Genomic DNA, 19,927 nt, shown 5'->3' with positions numbered 1-19,927 from the left:
TGATGGACATGTCAAGTAACTCTAAAAGGCACTGTCTTCCCTATAATACATAAAGTAAGGAGCTGCATACTTCAGCTTTTATATGCTTATGAGATGACCAAGCATTTTAATGTGGGATTTTGCATACTAGCTTGTAAAGTAGGCCCTTTAAAATAAATTACTTTTCTATATATTCCAAAAAAAAATTGTAGACAAGTATGTGTGGTTATGTATCTTTCACATATATACGAAAATATAAATATGAAGATTTGGCCTCATCTTTTTACAGCAAGCAGATTTAAATAATAGGTTTAGAGATGAATAATTTCTCTTTCCATTTTTCTTGCAATTGAAACAAAAACTGAATGATTTCTTTTAAAAAAATCAAGCATGCAGATTAGAACACAGATACATGTATATGCTGGCAGAAGGAAGGAGGCACAGTAATTTTTCAGAGATACTACAAAATATGTTTGCCTTGTTAAATATATTGATACATATTTCTTTAGAGCATAAATTGGCATGGACGGCTTTCCAAATGTTAATCTGTTAAAATATTTTTAACAGGAAAAAAACTATTTGAAAGAGATTATTCTGCTCCTAATATATCCTATATTATGTAGGAGATACTTCATAGCATTCATTCCCTGTGTCTTCACCCTTATCCACTCCTGTAAAACAGTAACCTGTGAACAGCAGAAGGGGATGAGGTTACTGTATCTCGCCTTGAGAGGACGCATTGTTAGGGAGTATGAAGCATTCCAGCACTGAGATTATCAGGGAGTCGTTATCCACTCTTTGGCACTTGTTGCCTAGGAGACAAATGTAATCCGAGGATTTTTTTTCTCTCCCTTTCTTCTGTTTGATTGGAGATGCTATTGACTTCTGGGTTGGAGGAGTCAGTGGAGCAGCACGCCAAATGTCATAAGACAGAAATTAATCACTAAGCAATTGGTCTAAATTCCATTGATTCTCCCCCTCCTTTCTTATGACTACTATACTTGGAAAACTAGTGCTTAAGCTAAACACGCAGTCAAGAAGCTCTTCACACTTGGGGCTCTTGAGTAGGAAATCCTCAACCGAATGTCACTTCACTTCTTTTTATCTATATCTTTCTGGGTTTGCTGTGACTGCTGTTTTTAAAATAAGAGGCATGCGGTCCTAAAAGCTTGTTTGTTGTTTGGTGTCCGTCTTTGCCTGCACATAAGACTGAAGATTTTAAGAAAAACATTTTTTGTGTTTCTTTTAATAAATGTACTAGCTGATTCTGCTCTTGCTATTTTTAGTGGTGCGATTCCATTTTCTTCAGTGGAACTATTTCTGATTTAGGTGTAAATGAGAGCCTCAGAAAACCTAATATATTTTAATAAACAACACATCTTCTTCCTTCTGCTTAATTACTATAATGGAGATCTAATCTTGTAGGACAGGGATTGTCCATCTACAGCCAATAGACTGAATGCAGACTCCAAGCAATTTAATCTGGCTGGTAAAGATAGGTGTCTGCAGCAGTTCAGCAATGGGGAAGTGGCAGCTGGGTTGGAAGTGCATTGGCAGCAATTTGGTGGCAAGGGGTCATAAGTGGCAACCCGTCATTCTCAAGCAAGCTAAAGTAGTCTGGATTGGATAGAGAACTGGCTGGATTGTTGGGCTGAAAAGACTCAGTGACTACTTGGCAGCCGGTATCAAGTGTAGTGCCCCAGGGGTTGGTCCTGGGGCCAGGTTTGTTCAATACCTTCATCAGTGACCTGGAAGACAGGATGGACTGCACCCTTGGAAAGTTTGCAGATGACACCAAGCTGGGGGGAGTAGTAGATATCCTGGAGGGTAGGACTAGGATTCAGAGAGACCTAGACAAATTGGAGGGTTGGATCAAAAGAAAACTCATGAGGTTCAATAAGGACAAATGCAAAACCCTGTACTTGAAACCAAATGATCCCATCTACCAGTACAGGCTGGGGACTGACTGGCTAAACACCAGTTATGTAAAAAAGGACCTAGAGGTTACAGTGGACAGTAAATTGAATATGAGCCAACAGTGTGTTCTTGTTGTGAAGAAGGCTAACTGCATACTGGGTTGCATTAATAGAAGTATTGCCAGCAGATTGAGGGAACTGGTGAGGCTACATTTGGGGTACTGTGTCCAGTTTTGGGCTCTGCTACAGGAAGGATTTGGACAAATTGGAGAGGAGTCTAGCGGAGGGCAATGAAAATGGTAACAGGCCTGGGCCATATAACTTATAAGGAGAAGCTGAGGGAACTGGGCTTTTTTTAATCTAGAGAAGAGAAGACTGAGAGAGGATTTAATAGCAGCCTTCAACTACCTGAAGGGTGGTGCCAAAAAGGATGGAGCTAGACTGTTCTCAGTGACAGCAGATAACAGAACAACGAGCAGTGGTCTCAAGTTGCAGCAAGGGAAGTTGAGGTTAGATAATAGGAAACACTTTCTCACTAGGTGAGTAGTAAAGCACTGGAACAGGCTACCCAGGGAGATTGTGGAATTTCCATCCTTGGAGTGTTTTAAGACTTAGGTAGACAAAGCCTTGGCCAGGAGGTCCTGCTTTGAGGTGGGGGGTTGAACTATGACCTCCTGAGGTCTTTTCTAATTTTCTATGATTCTAATTTGGACCCCTGTTCTTAAAAGGTTGCCAACAGCTGCTGTAGGACTCTCTCACCTCCCATTAACCTTGGTAGGCATTTGGTCTACTCCTTAACTAACTGTGGGGATACTTGCACCCCTCTGGATTAGACCTTCACTTTTTAAGTTTCTGTTCTTTTAGTTAAAAATCATGAATGAGAAGTAATTTAAAGGTGGTATAAGGAGTTACTAAATTTTGTCCCTCATGAGCAAATGTTACAAATCGGGGCGGGTTTTATAACTCCTTAGAACCATCCAAACCTTTCCTTCCCCTTGGTGTTAATGCTTTTAAAATAAAACTGATAGAATTCTTACAAAATAAATTAATTGTAGCCATCTTTTCTTCAGTCCTTACCATATGTTGATGGTGACTTGCTATATGTGGTTTTTGGGGTGTACAGATTGCCACCAGCAGTTCCCTGTTGTGTGTGGCAGTCTACATATGTTGTCCATTTTTAATTCATTCCTTTCAATTTGAAACATGTGGCCCTTGACAAATTCCATAGACTACATAATAGTGATTGGCTGTTTAGTATCTAGGTATTTATTTATGACAAATTCCTAGATATCTGTCTTGCTGTCAGCTATTACCCTGTTCTTGGAGGCGCAGTTATACTACTCTAAGGGAGAAAGCGAACCTAATGCTTTTGAACACACACTGGCTTAATCCAGTGTTAACTATTCCTCAACCTTGTTTCATTTGGGGGTAAACTGACCTGTTCTTTCCACAGGATCAAAGTGGGCAGACGGCACAGTTAGAGCATATTCAGCTGAACTTAAGTAAATCTCTCTCCATGCCCCCCTGCCCTTTGAAGTACTATAATTGGTTTGTCTATCCATGTGCTGCCTTAGAAGAAATAGTCTCAGGAATCTCCCTCCCATTAAATACAAGGCTTTCAGTCTTTTTACTGGATCAATCTCATTTTGCTACCTGCCCTATTCTTAATATCTTTAGATCTCTTTGGTGGGTTTTCTCTCTTGTACTAGGCCCTTTCAACTGCTGGCTCTCACTTCATGTTATTGTTAGGGACCGACCTAAATTGTGATGGAAGTCCTTTAATTTTTCTCTTTTTGTCACATCCTCCCCTCTACCCCATGCCACTGATTGGCAGAGGAGACTTGATGGTCCTGCTGCTTGCTGCTGATCTGGCAGGAGGCAAAAACTGCAGGATATTTAAAACCGTGGTTTTTTGCCTCCTGGCCGATCAGTGGCGGGGCTGCCAGAACCCTTCTGCCAGTTGGGATGGCCGGGGTGGAGGGGTGCTCAGCAGAGATAGCAAGATTAAAGGAGGTGCTGTGCAGTGCCTTTCCTCCACGATTTAGGTAGGTCCCTGGTTATTGGACACTTGTCACCTTGTAGAAGCCAGCTTTTGTTTGCAAAACTTTCCACTTCAGACTAATTTATTAGTTTACCTTTTTCTAATGGATGTTGAGTGTCCTGTATCTGAAAATACAGGCATTTAAGTTTTAATTTAACGACACTGTTAAAGAAACTTGTATTGCCATAGCTGTTTCCTGAAACTCATGGCAGGATAAACAGTGTTGTAACCCCCTTTCAGTGCTTTATCAAGTGTAATTACAATCAAATTATGAAATTGATTTGCAAACATTGGTTCATTTCTGCATAAGCAAATTTTCAAACAGACCTTTTGTGTTCAGAGCAGCTGCTCAGGATCTGGTAGAATGTTTGAAGGTCAAATGTAAAACATCACTTGATAATTCAGGTGTTGCATGAAAGCACAGGTATACTGCTTCCCTGTGGAACCTCAAGTTGCAAGCTTAATGAGGTAGCTTGTATAGCAGCATTATTCTGAGTTCTTCATATGCAAATGTTTTGTGTTGTATGGTAAAAGAAGCTATTTTCACACCGTACCTAAAGTTTATTTCCTCTTTTGCATTGACCAAAAACATGTATGCTTTTATGAGAGCAAAAAATATGCTGAAGTGAAGATGGCATTAATAAAGTAAGGACTAATAGTTCTTAACACGGGGAAGTTTTCTCAAGTTACATGTTTTCTATGCTATTGTTTCTAAGGAATAGCCCTGCTTTGCAAACTTATGTAAAAGGGTGGATTCATGGCTCTCACTCTACCTAGTGGATAGAGTAGTGGTCTCCAAACTTAAGTAGGAGATCACCTTTGGCATTTAAAAGCAACCCAAGATCTACCGTATGTTTCCACCACCCTTTTTCTACCCCCACCCAGCAAGTAAGCCTGTGGGGAGGGGAAGGGGAGGAGCAGATTGAGGTAGAGGGAGAAAATATTATTTTGGGGTGCGCTTCCCCAGCAGGTAAGTCCCACCTGGCCAGGGCCCTACTCAACTTAACTTTGCTTCTGCCTCTGTGACACTGTCCCTCACTGTGGGGGCCTCAATCTAGCCCCCGCCCCTTCCCTCCCCCATGGGCTGACCTGCTGGGCTGGGGCACATGGACACTCAGCCCTCCATGCTGGCCTTGGATTGACTCCAAGAGGCTCTGAGATCTGCTGGTGGATCAAGATCCACTGGTTGGTGACCACTGGGATAAAGTATCTCTCAGGGAATAAGGAGACAGATTCTATTCCTCATTTAACTGTTGGCCTGCTGGGTGATCTTCTGTAAATCACTTCATGTTTCTGTGACTCAGTTTAGCTATCTGTAAAATGACGTAGATAATGATTTTCTGTGTAGAACGGTTTGAGATCTACTGTTGATGTAAGCTACAAGAGTCGGATATTGCTGTTATTGCTATGGTGTTTTAAAATAACTTGACATAAATTTTAAGTATGTTAGTTTAATGTTGGCAAGTGGTTTTAATGAGCTGGATAGACTGGAGAAATGGTCTGCAGTCAGTCATCTGAGGTTCAACAAGGACAAAGTAGTTCACTTGGAAGAAATAATTGTATACACAAATACGGATGGGGGGAACGATTGACTAGGCTGTAGTACTGCAGAGAAGGACCTGGAGGTTACAATGGGCCACAAGCTGCGTATGAGCTAACATTGTGGTCTTTTTGAGCACAGTGGCCAAGAGTATACGAGGTGGTGTCACCAGGAGTATCACTTGCTAATCAAGAGAAGTGATTCTTTTGCTCTGTTCAGCACTGTGGTGAGGCCTCAACTGCAGTACCATACTGGGCTCAACTGCCCAGTTTTGGGCACCACACCTTAAAGATGTGGACAGTTTGGGAAGAGTCCATCAAAGAGCATCAAAAATGATCAGGGGCCTGGGATGCAATATTTATACAGAAAGGCTGAAAGAGCTAGGGTTGTTTAGTCTGGAGAAGAGGACACAGGGGACTTGATAACCATTTTCAATTATCTAAAGGACGATTGCAGAGAGGATGGACATGGGTTTGTCTCTGTGACTGTAGAGGACAGTACAAGGAGCAATGGCTTTGAGCCTTCAGCAAAGAAAGTTTTAGGTTGGAGATTAGGAAGATCTTTCTGGGTGCATCAGCACAAGATGCTTTACTGCACAGCAGACGTGTGTGGCAATTAGGGTTCAGTAGACTAATTTACTGCACTGCCACATAGTCCCATCAGATACAATTGGTAGCTGGCAGTGCAGTAAATTACTGCACTTAAAAGCATGTGTAGATGGTGATGTTGGGATTAGTTTACTCTGTCTCAGATTGAGCCCGAGTATATTCACTCACATTAATTGCATGTGTAGCTGTACCCTCTGACTGTGAGGATGACTAAGCATTGGAACTGGCTATGTAGAGAAATTGTGGACTCTCCATCCTTGGAAGTTTTTCTAGAGCAGGTTAGATGGACACTTGGCTGGGATGGTTTGATCAGGGAATGATCCTGTCTTGAGCTGGGGGCTGGACTAGATGATCTTGTGAGATGCCTTCCAGCCTGACTTTCCTATGATTCCTAAGGTCTTACAAGTAGATGGGCATGTATTAGCTCAGGGCTTAATTCTGGGTTCTTGAATGGTCATGTTTTTTAACTTTAAAAACTGGGAACTGTAGAGCAAGCACCAGGTCATTCCTTCATTAGTGCTCTTGTTAATACTTGGGCACAATATACATGTATGAAGCCCAGGATTGATCTAGAAAGTTCATCAAAAACAGGGTCATGGATCTTGGGTTCTTCTCAGTCCTCAGTAAAAGAGGGCATGCTTTTGGTTTGTACTTGTGTTTGTGGCATGCCTGCGAAGTGGTAGGTATGTCACAGAAAAATGTGAAGTATGGTTTCTCCAGTTAAGGCAACATTAGGCAAAGGCATGGGAGGTAGGATGCAACAAGATCTGGTAGTCTGAGATGCATGAAATGAGTGCTCAGACTTTGTATCCTGTGCTCTTCAAGCGAAGACTCAGACCGTGCCCTGAGCTCCATGCAGGCAGCTATCTGATGCCACAGGCAAGCTCATTGAAGTCAGAGCAGTCTGTCGCAGGATCAGGGTCTGAAGTCAGTAAGCTCGGAGGAGGGTTTATAAGCATCTCAAATGTTGGGTAAAGCCCCTTGAAATGTCTTTGTATGATAGGGGGGCAACACTTGGAAAGTTGATAATGTTTCACAAAGATGATAATCTTTCAAAAGCAGAAGTGTATTTTTCCTCCTTAGATTTGAAAATCTTCATAGGATTTTCTTTCTCTTTTAAACCTAAACCTCCACTGCATACACTTCAGTGTAGTGAGGATCTTGGTTTACTAATGTAAGTTGTAGTACTAGAAAGAGATGACTACTTACCTACCTGACAGAAAAGCAGGTTTTAATGTAACTTAACCGTTTTTTCCCCTTCTGGAAACATTTACTAAAAAACTTATTAAACTGACTGGAAAGCCTGCAACCTCTTCAGCAATCAGTAGCTAGTATTGGTGTTTGTTTGACCTGTTTTTTGAACAGATGTCGGTATCTTGGTAGAGTGACTTTTGATTTGTGCTAGTTTTTTGTGGGGTGTTTTAAGTACCCATAATATGTTTAAATGGCCACTTTTCTCTCTCTTCCCAATTGATTTAGGGATTTTTAAAATGTATTAATATTTTTAAGAGCTCAAACAGAACAGTTTAAAGTATCTACACTCTGAGGTTCCTGGTGCTAAGACTAGAGAGAGGACTATGCTTTGAACTGCAGAATAAGCATTAAGTGTGTGTAAGCATTGCTATTACAGTTTGACTACTGGAGTGAGTTGCTCAGTGGGTTTGGAGAGGTAACTAAAGTGAAAACTCATTTAATTATCAAGATTTCACAACAGCTTTAAATGGTTTAAACACTGATGGTACTGGTGTTTGAGGGGGCGCAGGTGGGGCTTTTTGAAGGTTTTTTTTTTCCCCTCGGAGAAAAGGTTAGATAGATTGTAGTAGACTGGTGTCAGTTGGTTGATGAATTTCTAAGTTGTTTAAATTCTTATTATAAGTGGGTTTGTTAGGTTTATTTAACTACAGCAAAAGGGAAAAATAATGTTTTACTTTCCTTTCAAAGACCAACTTATGTATCCCCTAAGCTGACATTTAAGAATATAACTTAATAATTTTATAACGTATAACTATAGTGAATATTTATAACATAGCGCATGTAATTTTTCCAGTTTGGGGGACATGGGGAAATTACAATATATTACTGAATCTGTTTAATTAAAATGAGAAGGTAAAGGTGACTACAGCGTGTGTGCATGCTTCTGTCTTCCCTTGAAATTTTGATTGTAAGAATAAAATTTAAAAATATAACTAGAGCAGTTATCTTTGGCAAGTAATAAGTAAATCCACTGCTTTTCCTAATTATAAATATGGCTATGTTGCTAAATCAAGTATTTATTTTTTTTAATTCTTTTTCTTTGCAGAGTATTGGAAAGGGGTCCTTGTGGTGTATAGACCCAGAATATAGACAAAATCTTATTCAGGCTTTGAAAAAGACACCCTATCACCCATATTCGCATGTGTTCAATACACCTCCCACATCTCCTCAGGCATATCAAAGGTAAGAAAACTAGACGCATTTTACAACTGCTGTTTTCCATCCAGCTGTATTTATGGATCTTGGCTAAGATACCAAATATAATAAATCACAATAATTAAGAAAATATGGTAACTTACAGTGTATTATAATAAACAGTCAATTTCTTGGTTCACGCTCCAGTATTCCTTACCTTTCTGTTCTCTGGCGTGTCAGCGATGTGATGGTTCTGATACTTCCATCAATCTCAATTTCAGTGTTTCCCATGGATAAGTTACAGAATATCTCAGCAGAGAAAATATTTAAAATTAGTGTGTGCACAAGCAAATGGGGGTTCTTTGAAAAGTCAGTTTATCCAGTTTCAATAGATTAAAAAATGCAGCAGTTGCACTAGTAGAGTGCTAGTTAATTATTTTCTTTCTAGCTTGTTACTCAGTCCACAACTGTGTTGTTAGTGCAGGTATCCAGTCTCCATGCAAACCTTGCATCTAGGTGATTTAAAGTTCCTTCTGTTGTGGTTACATGCCCCGTAGATAAGTGTGCACACGTAGGTTTGTCTCAAAGGTGTACAATGGAGACCAATGGAGTCTTTCATTCTCATTTAATAATGAAATAGGTGCATTTTATCTGGCCATTGCTTACAAGTAGTGTTAGTGTTAGTGAAATAAGTGACTGCAAGCAGAGAGAATTTAAGATTGTGATCCACAAAGTAGGGAGGTAAATATTAGGTTCTGAAGACAGCTGCCTTTAGCTGCTGCTCTAGAAAATGTTTAAAAATATACTCTATCAAATAATTGGCTTGAACAGAAATGCCTTTTGATCTTGAAAACATAGTGATGTGTTTATATGTAACATAAAATTTAAGAGGAATTTTATCTGCCTGCAAGCAATTTGTTAATTACCGGAATTATGGATTAATAAGTGATTTTGATGATTTTTGTTTTTCCAGCTTATTTTTTTGAGTCTGATATATGTCCTGCAAGGAGGCGGCAACGCACAAAGTGATTTCTTTCAAGTAATGTTAATGAAGTTCTTGTGCATTCCGTCACATGGCCAGAGAATCAATCTTCAGTCAGAGATTGGGAGGAACAGCTGGGCTTTCGCGGGAGACGGCTGTATGTCTGCCCTTGCTAGGCGATTAGCGTGATGGTAACCATAGTAACTCAAATGTCTCCATAGTAACGCATAGCTGAGACAGGTGCAGTTGCATCACAAGGCTGTTTGTTGCTTGGCAAAAGGACAGGCCATTAGTACTTAGATATATGTTGTCGCCTTGGCAACAAATAACCCTACATAGCAACTACAGTTGGTTTGAAACTTTTTTTTTAAAAGGACACTGTACCTGGTTTTGTCGGTGGGGGTTTCTTTCCAAATAAATCAAGACAATTATATGCTAAATGAGCTCACAACTTGAGGTCATGTAGCTTTAAGAGATCAAATTAATATGGGACTTGCTAAAGCAATGGAGTAATAATGATAAAAATACAGTGGAGGACCTGTAGTACCTTATGGTTTAATACTAGACCTTTCAAATATCTCCTCTGTCTCCTGATGGTGCTTTACAGTTTCCGATAGTTAAATAATTTGGATGATTATTTTACAGTTGCAGTTTAAATAAATATTCAAATAAGTTTTTCTTTCCAGAAGCCTAATGGCTTTATTTTATTATTAATATATTCATAAGCAGTAGAAACAGAACATAATCTATGCAGATGTGTTATCTGTAGAATCTTATTTCATGTCTGTATAAAATGTTAATGCATTGAATTTCTGCGTCCTTAGTAGCTCTAGAATTGGAGGGAGTTTTCTGATCTATGTTAATTCTGGTGCCAGAGAATCCTACCCTGATATAATTTATATTAGAGTTTGCTTAAATTTGCCTTTTTTTGGGGTAGGACTCAGATCTGAGAGAGGCTACTTTAGTAACAATATAACTTGCCTTGGAGATAAAACATTTGCCATTTAAAAAAAAAAAATCAATAGCAGTTCATTTTATTCACAAATATTTTAAACTTCAGTTTCCCCACCCCTCCCCTTAGTGATATAACTGAAAGCAAAACGTCTTGTTGTTAAAGTCAGTCTGTGGAGAGATTTTTCAGGTGATCCATGATTGTCTTGTGTCCCACTGCTGAGAGATGTTGATTTCAGGAGCTGACAAAGCTTGTCTGGATGAGAGGGAGTTTACTCTTGAAAGTGATATAATTACATCAGTGCAAATGTCGTTCAGCTAGACAAGCCCAGACTTGTCTATTGAACAATCTCTTCTGATTGTAAAGATAATCCTGCAGTGTTGAATGGTGGCCTTGGGAATATATGGCACATATCTGCACTGCCAGGGTGTGACCAGAAGCCCCCAGTACTGTACAGCCTTGTGCTTGCTTTTTGTCACTTGGTCTAATGCAAGCCATTGTAACTGGCCATGGGAAAGGCATTATGCAGAGCAATACCAGGATCAGGGCAAGGAAGTTGGGCTCTATGCCTTGACTGTATTTATGGAGTACATAAGAATCTGACTATATTAGGCATGTGTGTGTTTATGCATTGAAAGCACATGCTTTTGCAACTTATTTTGAAAGCATGATTGCTTCTGCTGATCTCCTGAGTCAAGAAGAATTTAATTTTTTCATGGCTGTTGCCACCAGATTTCTTACCACTCCTAGTAAGTTTAACAATAATAGGCCTTTATGATGTAACATTAGTTTAATGCTGAACTCACTTACCCATAAATTGGCATTCGTATAGAATTTCAAGTAGCAACTAATGGAAGAGAAGTTGAATCCTCATTGTATAACTAAAACATTTAGATATGCAGTATTTTCTGTGTTCAGATGTGCCAGGAATCTTCAAAGAGTGTAAATTTCCATCTGCAGTGTCACTTCATCAAAGAACTACCTTGGAAAATTAGCAAATAACAAATGAAAGCCTGATTCTGGGTGTTAAAGATGAAATCTTCCAAAACACTTGTGTGGCAGAATTCCACTACATGCCATAAACTCTGGATGACTGTAGCTCAAGACTGAGAGAAATTACACTGTCTGAAATCAATAAAATACATCTGGAATTACTTAATTCACCTATATTAAAATGCCTCCACTGGGGGTGGATTAATAGAAGGAATTACAAGTCTTATAAAGATCAGAAGGAAAGATCCCACAGGGGCAAATTAATCCACTATTACTCTTTTTTTTGGATGTTGCAAAGGAACTAATGACCATAAACATCTTGTACCATTTAGTATCTTCATAGCAGGTAAGAGGGGAGTTGAGCATAGACGCCGTGTTGAATCATAAGAAGTGCCTCAGGTGATGCCTATTGAGCACACAACTTAACTTATGAAATGTTCTTCCAAAAATAGCTAGCTAGTAGGGCTGTGCGAAATGGCACCATTCCACTTCAACTTGTGTTTCAACATTTCGACGGAACAGCGTTTTGTTTCGAATTTCGTTTTGATTCCAAACTGCTGTTCTGTTTTGTTTCATCAGAACAGTTTCGCTGTTTCGACATTTCGCCCATGGGCTATAATGGGGAAGTTCGAAACAGCCTATAACTTTGTCATTTCTGGCCTGATTGGGATCAAACTTGCAGGAATGGTAGCCCCTTCTGAGGGCATGAACCTGCCAAGGTACAGGGAGATAGGTGCAGGATTTTGGGGGAAACTGCACCTCGTGCTACGGACAAGCAAAACTTGTGACATGGGTGACACTGTGTATGTGTTAAGGCACAGCAGGGTGAAAATGCAGGCATGCTAGCCGCTGATGAGGCCACAATGCCTGCCAGCTTTCAAGGAGATGGGTACCCTGCACCTCTGGCTGCTGATAGACAAAACTCATGGCATGGGTGCTTGTGGGACTGTGTCTGTCTTGGGGCATGGGGGTGAAAACTGCAGGCCTGCTAGACCCTGCTGCGGCCATGAAACCTGCCAGCTGTCAAGGAGATAGGTGCAGGGGAAGTCTGGGTCCTGGGGCTCTGCACCTCTAGCTGCTGACAGGCAAAACTCATGACATGGGTGAGTGACTGTAACAGGGGGCCTTCTTGGGGCCGATTTCCCTGTGGCCCACCCACGTGTTCCTGGGCTAAACACCTGCCTTCTTGTCCACCACGCCTTATTGGTAATTGATTTAATAGCTGTTGATTAAGCAGGAGGCTGCCCATTTCTTGCCCTGATGCCAGGGGGCATTATCTGCAGCCCAAGCCTCGCAGATGGCATCCATAGTTCTCACAATCACCGGCCCTTTGCTAGGCCCCAGAATCCTACTGTTGAACCCCTCTATGATCCCTCCATTCCGGCAGCCTAATTCGCCTTCATTCTCGGCAACATAGCTCCCTGACCTCACAGGTGTGGTCCCCCCCGGGACCTTGAGCTACTAGCCCTGGCCCACCTCCAGGCCAGTCAGAACCCCAGGCCCTCAGCTCTTGGACGCTCCTCGTGGTAGGCCCTCCCGGCTCTTCCGGTCCTGGCCCCAGCATTGACCAGTCGGGGGAATGTTCAGACAGGTTAGTGAGTTTGTGGCCTCACTCTTCCTCTGGGGGTCCACCTTCCAGACCCTACAAAAAGGGTAACCCACCCGGTTGTGGGGGCTAGGGGTTAAGGCGCCACAACCTGCCTTTCACCAGGGTGGTAACTGGCCTGGCATTTGCTGGGGGCTCCCACACCACTGAGAGCCCCACCAGGCCACCCACTCCCAGCAGGGTGCAGTTTCAGGTCATGCCCAGGACCAGGAGCCTCCTGACCATCCCCTACAGCTCCTCCCTTACCTCCAGATAATCCCAGCAGCCCTGCAGCTAGGCGATGTTGTTGCTTGGCCTTCCAGCAGTGCAATGCCCTGTTTATATAGGCAGCCCTGGATCCCAAAATGGCTGCCCTAATCAGGCACCTGCTGGCTTCCGGCCCTTAAAGTGGCAGGCACAAACAGTGCGCTGCCACAGTGACACTGTTTGTGTGTTAAGGTCCACTCTCACTCAACTGACACCAAGGCAGAAAGCAGGGCAGTTCAAACAATGATGTCTTTTATGCAGTTTTTCCATCCCTCCCCCAGAGCACAGGGATTGGAAGGGACCTCAGGGAAAGATGACAGTCACTGGCCAGCTACACAGTCAATAATGAGAGCACTCCTCCCACCCCCTTCCTCCCTCTTCCCCCTCCCTCTCCTTACTTTAGTTTCTGTTTCCCTGCAGGCAAGCCCAGCTTGAGCTTCGAAACCCGAAACGTTTTGAAATTTTCAAAACGTTTCGACTTGCCTCCTTTTGTTTCGAGGCTGTTTCAAAGCTCTGTTTCGTTTCGATTTTGCTGTTTGGAACTGGAAATGAGTCGAAACACCATTGAAATAAAACTACCAGTGAAATTTTGCACAGCCCTACTAGCTAGTAATATGAGCTGACTTGATTTTGTAAATGCAGTAGAATACTCTGCATGAATTTCATGAGAGCTCCTGAAGTAAATAATGTTATAAAGTGATTCAAGTAGATGGCTGGCTCAATTTTAAAGTAAGGAAAACTTAGTATCCATTTATCCCAGTTTGTCTATCAATCAATATATGAACATTTCTTTCTAATACTTGCATTGATGAAATGTGTCTGCAGCGCTCCAAACTGTCACCACTTTAACACTTGTGATCCTCTTATTTTCAAAGGTACAATGTAAACATGTTGAACATTGCACTTCAATGTGCTTATTTATGTAAAAAAAAAATCCCCACACCTTTCTTAGGCTCTTATTTAAAAAATGCACTAACTAAAATATCAAAGCATCTGAGTTAAATTAGAAGTATTTGCTCCCTAATACTGTGTATTTTAAAGAAAAAGTATTTCATATGGAAGAGAAATGTACCTTGGTCTAAAGACTGAAATCTGAAGTGTGTTAAATATTCACAATGCTTGTGATAAAGCAACCTTGAAATATAATTATAGATGCCAGCTCAGTTATATGTAGCTTCTGTAAAGGAATACTTTGATATTTCATCTTCTATATTTCTTCTTAAGTCTTCTGACTCTGTACTGAACTATTGGTGCAATTTGCTCTTTCTGGTAAGGCTTTAATCATTCTGGGATAGATTTCCAGCTCCTCCCCCTCCCCCTCTTCTGTATTGTATCAGGTCAGCTCTCAATTATTTTTGGAGTCCAAGGGATACAGGGAGGGAAGTAGTATAAGCAAATGTATTTATTTCTAAAACTAATACTGTTGGTTCTTTTAATATATAGTTAAAGGTTAGGAAGTCATTTTAAGATCAGGGTTAACCTTTTGTACTTTAACCCATAGCACTTTATCTAGTTGGAAAAAAAACAGCTTGTAGGATTCCTGGAGCCAGAGGTGACTTTTTTTTTACCATCAGCCTTCCCCAATCTTATGCTCATTTGTATTTGCTTTATTGATAGCAAATACTGGCACATTCTGTTCTAAGTTACCAAGTTACTGAGGGAGTGGGGGAAAATGCTTTAAATGTACACCAGTAGAGTGGGATACTGCCTGTTCCCATTCTGCCTGTTCTAGGAATAGTATTTATCTATTTAAAGTTAACTCTCCTCTGACAAGTAACTCCCTAGAATGGTTCCATCTCTTCCGAGCAGAGCAGCTCCTTGCGTGAACTAGGAGGCTTATCTGCTGATGCAGCAGGATTGGGGCCCTGCTGAATAAAGAGTTAAACACTACTTACCTTTTGGCACTGAATCATCCAGTTGACTTCAACATATTGATCTAAAAAATCAGCCTTTCTTCAACTCCCCCAGTGCACTTCAGCTGGGTGAATGGTGAATAAAGTACACAAGTCTGCAGGATCAGGACTTGTTGTGCTGTGTTTGCTGTATATTTATTGCAAGGCAAACTCGGTTGTGGGAGAGCAAGGTGGATTCTCATCTAGTTTATGCATTATCCACAGATTGTTAACCAAGCTCATATTGCAGTCTGCTTGCTGATGCATGGTCACAGTCCAGCTGGGCTTTTGGATTCCAGGCTGACTTTGTAGGGCTGGCAGATAGAGACTTGATGAGTATTTAATCAGATCAACTCAGTGTTGAGCCAAGCCATGCATTTTGTATAAAGTCACTTTTTAGAATAAAGTTACACTTTGCACTATTCACTCATCTTCCCCCTCCCAACCTCCCCCCAATAATTAGCTTACCCCTACATAGTATATTTTTTAGGATCAGAGGAGTTGAAAGTATATTAGTATAAGAAAGACAAGGTTATTTGGGTAAATGTGATATTTTTAATAGAACAGCTAAATAGTTGGAAGAAATGTTCTTTGCAAGCTTTCAGGTGCAAACACCCTTCTTCAGGCATAGGGAGAGTCTGCTCTCTCTTGTGACTCTCCTGGGTGAAAAAGAAGCCAAAATACAAAATGAAAGTCTGTAAAAATGCAATTGTGTGGCAGTGAGGACACAATAAATGTGAGACAGATAGGTGGGGAGGAAGGAGGAGTGTTGATCTGATGATAGAATGTAGCTGGTAAAATGCAGACAGGTTACCTGTGGTTATTGGATGTCAAGCAGGTTGTAATGTACCGTAAATCCAATGTATATATTTCGTCCATGATTTTTTGTATCCAGTAGATTGATGAAGTGAAGTTTGTGGGCTCATCTACGAAAGGTGTTTTTATAAATTACCTTTAAGAATTAGAACTGAGAGAGCGGAGAGAGAGTGGTTGTCTTGTGAGAAGTGTGCATCTACAGGGAATTGGGTATTTTTGTCTTTGATAGATTTTTGATGTGTGTTCATTCTGGTACGCAGTTGTTGTTTGGTTTCTCCTTCATGTTTTCCATCAGGGCATTTAGTACACTGGATGAGAGAGAGAGATATTACATTTCTGGAGGTGCAGGTGTAAGATCCAGGCATGCTGATGGTTCTGTTGCGGGCTGTGGTTATTGTGGGAGTGGTGGAGATGTGTCAGCAGGTTTTACATTTCTTGTCCCGGCACGCTCTGGATCCATTTGGTGTGCTTTGTGCCATAGGAAATTTGCTTCTAGTGATGAGGGTGGCGAGGTTCAGTGCTTGTTTGAAGGCTAGGATGGGTGGTTCTGGAAAGATTTCTGTAAGAATTGGTTTTTCTTTTAGTATGGGTTGCAGTTGTTTCAGGGTTTTCCATATAGGTTCCAGGGAAGGATGGTATGTTATAAATAATGGTATGTTATAAATAACGGTGTGCAATTCATGGGGATTTTCTTTTTGTACTCCAGCCACTTTTCATGTGGTATCTGGGTGGCTCTTTAAAAATGTGATCTATCTCTCTGGAGGAGTGTCCTTGTTGGGCAAAAGCCCTTTTGAGATTTATGAGGTGATGATCGTGGGTATTCTCCTTCATGCTTATTATTGTAAGAAATGCATTTCACTAAGCACTAGTCAGGAGCTTGAAATGTAAGATATATTGGCTTTTATTAGTTGTACAGAATTTACACTTTCTTATCACCTATTTCTCTCTCTTGGTGTTTTCTTAGTAGCCTGTTGTACTTTCTAGAGAAACACTTACAATTGCTTTTCCTATGGTTGTCTTTCAGTATCAGTATTTCTGATTTAAAATGGTTTATCTTCTTGTAGGTTCTTCAGATATTTCTATTTGTACTGCATGTAGGTATTTTATATATTGCAACCCATTGAAAAAAATCACTTGCATGGCAATATTTCTGAGGCACATTTTAAACCAGTGTCAATGAAAGAATACAACCTGAAAGAAATGCCTTGGGTCATGTCCTTTCTGGAGAAAGCTGGGATGGGTTTAAGATGGGCTAGGTTTTCTTTGGATGCTAATTATTATAATTTTGGTTTTTCGTGTCCAAAAAATTTGACTCCCTAGCATGTAAGTCTCTATTCCTTGACTTGAGCAGACTGACTGCAGCAACTAAAGTTCACAAGTAAAAACAGGTACTAATTTACCTTTGTTTACAACATGTAGGAACACAAGTTAAAATAGTGGCAGATAGTGCAAAATAATCAGGCATTTGGCTTTTCCAGTTATTTTTATTACAAACCCAATTTTGCCCTGTGACCTTATTAATACAGATGCATTTATATTTCCTGGAATTTGCAGATTATTAAATCATAAAAAATACTAACTAGCAAGACCAACCATTATTTGGGGCCTGGTGGTGAATCATTAGACTGGCGGCCTGTTAGTGAATAATAATATTTGTTCACTGGGACTTAAAAATGACAAACTGATGAAGTCTCAAATCATACATTAGGCATATATACATGCAACCTTGGTTTTTATTCCTTTGTCTCTCATCTTGCCCAGCCCTAGTACTCCCAGTAGTATTCTTCACCCACGTGTTGTTTCATTCATGTTGAAAACAGCAGACAATTCTTACCTGAAGAGCTTATTACATTTTATATATGTATAGCACTTAGCACAGTGGAGCCCCAAGTTTGAGCTGGGTCCTCAAGGCACTACTGTAATAAAAATAATAGCTGAGTATTATGACTCTAGTAAGAATAACTATAGCAATTGCTAACATGCACAGTTTATACCTAGCTTGTAAATGACTCACCAGGGATGAGTAACTTTGATGTTTCCAAAACAATTGTAGCGTACTCTGAAGAGCCTCCTCTGTTTCACCTTATGCCAGGTTTTTGTATTTTCCCCGACTCTCTACTTTCATTCTTTTTTTTGCATACCTACCATACAACAATTTGGCACAAGCTGTACTAGCTTACTTCTATGACTTCATCCACTTCTGTGACTGATCTACCACTCCTGATGCTGCTGTTGAACTCCCCCTGTCACTTGCATGAACCTGCTTACCTCAGGTTTGACTCTGACCCAGAATATACACAGCAGGTGTGAAGACATGGGCACAGAGCCAAAAAGCAAACTCTTCAGTCATTTACTCAGTTACTGTTTGCACTGTGTAGGTACCTGTTTTTATTCAGTCTGCCACGTACATTCTTCCCTTGGAACAAATGTGATATTGTCATAGCAGAATCGGAACTCGTGGAGGAGTTGACATCTTTTATCAGACCAGCTAGTTATTTGCAAACAAATTTATTTTATTTCAAATTATGCTTGCAAATATTTAGTTGGTCTAATAAAAAATACCATGAGTTTTGATTCCTTCCACAAGTTTTGATTCCTTTTGCCTCTAGACCAGTACAGCTACAACCTGGATACCTGATACGTGTTGTCATAGCAATACTTTTCCAGGCAAAAGATCCATCAAAATGGGAATCCTTCTTTTTTTTTTTTTTTTTTTTTTTTTCCAGAGACTTGAGTTTATTATTCCTTCCCTAAGCCTGTCACTATATCAGTTTTTTTTAGCTATATATATTCAGTAGTCTTTGAACACACACATGTATGCTGCTGAATATAATTATTAATCCTGAATCAAAGTAGGCATATTGGCGCTCATTATTCCCTGAAACAATCACAAGCAAACCTTTATTCATATAGTGTTGTGTTTTTTGGTTGTTAACTGCAGACACTCCCCTTTTAATATTTTTTTTTTTTTTTTTTTTTTTTTTTTTTTGGTGGTTGTTTGTTTCATGTGAAAGAAACTTGTCCTGATATAACATTCTGAAGTTCCCTACCCTGCAAGGTCAAAAGATCCCCAGGCTCTATTTACTGCCTGCTTGCCAAGGGGATTGTGAGAAAAACTGATCGTTCTGTGTAGTCCGCAGCTGAGATTTAGTACTTCATTGTGGCTGTTACTTTTAGAATTATGTGAAGGTGGTCACAGAGTGGTCCAGAATTATAGTGTGTGTTACCTCCAAGCCTCTTGGGTCAAGTTTATCCTTGGTGCATTGGCTTACCTGCGATTAATTTGTCTGTCTGTGCCCCACTAGAGTTTTGGGTAGTGTTTCACCAAGTTTATAGCCAGGGACCGTGGGAATAAGTTTTCTTCTCAGGTTTCTTGTTTAGATGGTTTTTTAAACCCTGAAACCACACTGATTTTAGTTTAGTCCTGGAATCAAAATGTGAATGTCTTAAGGTGTGCTTTTACTGTTTTGTTTGTTTATTTGTTTTAATCTGGTTCATGTTTTCAAGCTTTTTTGCAACCAATAATGCTATTTTGGGGAGGCAGGGTAGTTTTTAAAAAATTTTTATTTAATTTTAAGCTGATATTTTTACATCCATTGTATGGCTCCCAGACCTGACCTTCTCAGAAAAAAAGACCGATCATGAAATCTATGATAAAATCACAAGTATTGGTAATATTACAGATGCCAAATAACAACACACAGATTTTAGGTCATACTCCATACTCAATTGAAGTCAGTTGAAACATTTCCACAAATGCTTCTTCCCTTCCTCCATCTCTGAGAGATCCCTGTTATAGGATATCTACTATTTTCTCTGCTTGTTTGTTCTGTTTTGTTATTACTATTGTTTCCTCAGGCATAGCTATCTTTTTTCTTTTTCTGTGCATTCTCTACTTATTACAGAATTGTGAAACGTAAGACATTGTGGAGTTGTCCTTTTTTGCACTGTCCTAAAATGCTCTCTTG

At 40.3% G+C, this 19,927-nt stretch overlaps 1 protein-coding gene and 1 long non-coding RNA gene across 19 annotated transcripts in view; one reads left to right on the top strand and one right to left on the bottom strand.

Annotated features, from left to right (window-relative positions):
* FOXN3 (forkhead box N3) overlaps positions 1–19,927 on the top strand; it is a 219,176-nt gene that overhangs the window by 154,245 nt on the left and 45,004 nt on the right. For all 18 annotated transcript variants that reach the window (XR_003095167.1, XM_025209759.1, XM_025209757.1 and 15 more), the window contains one exon: positions 8,384–8,520. Coding sequence is in view for 17 of the 18 variants with exons in the window: in XM_025209759.1 (XP_025065544.1) it covers positions 8,384–8,520 (137 nt within the window). In the remaining variant the exon portion in view is untranslated. The remainder of the gene's footprint in view (positions 1–8,383; positions 8,521–19,927) is intronic.
* On the bottom strand, positions 1,601–11,380 carry LOC112551045. The gene is made up of 3 exons (XR_003095168.1): positions 11,217–11,380; positions 8,690–8,781; positions 1,601–1,829 (listed from the first exon to the last, which is right to left on the bottom strand). It is a non-coding gene; the product is annotated as an uncharacterized LOC112551045 (long non-coding RNA).

This window comes from Alligator sinensis, unplaced genomic scaffold (assembly GCF_000455745.1).
Source record: "Alligator sinensis unplaced genomic scaffold, ASM45574v1 scaffold281_1, whole genome shotgun sequence".
Lineage (NCBI taxonomy): Eukaryota > Metazoa > Chordata > Crocodylia > Alligatoridae > Alligator > Alligator sinensis.
Note: the sequence above shows the minus strand (reverse complement) of the source record. Positions and strands in the feature narration are given on the sequence as shown.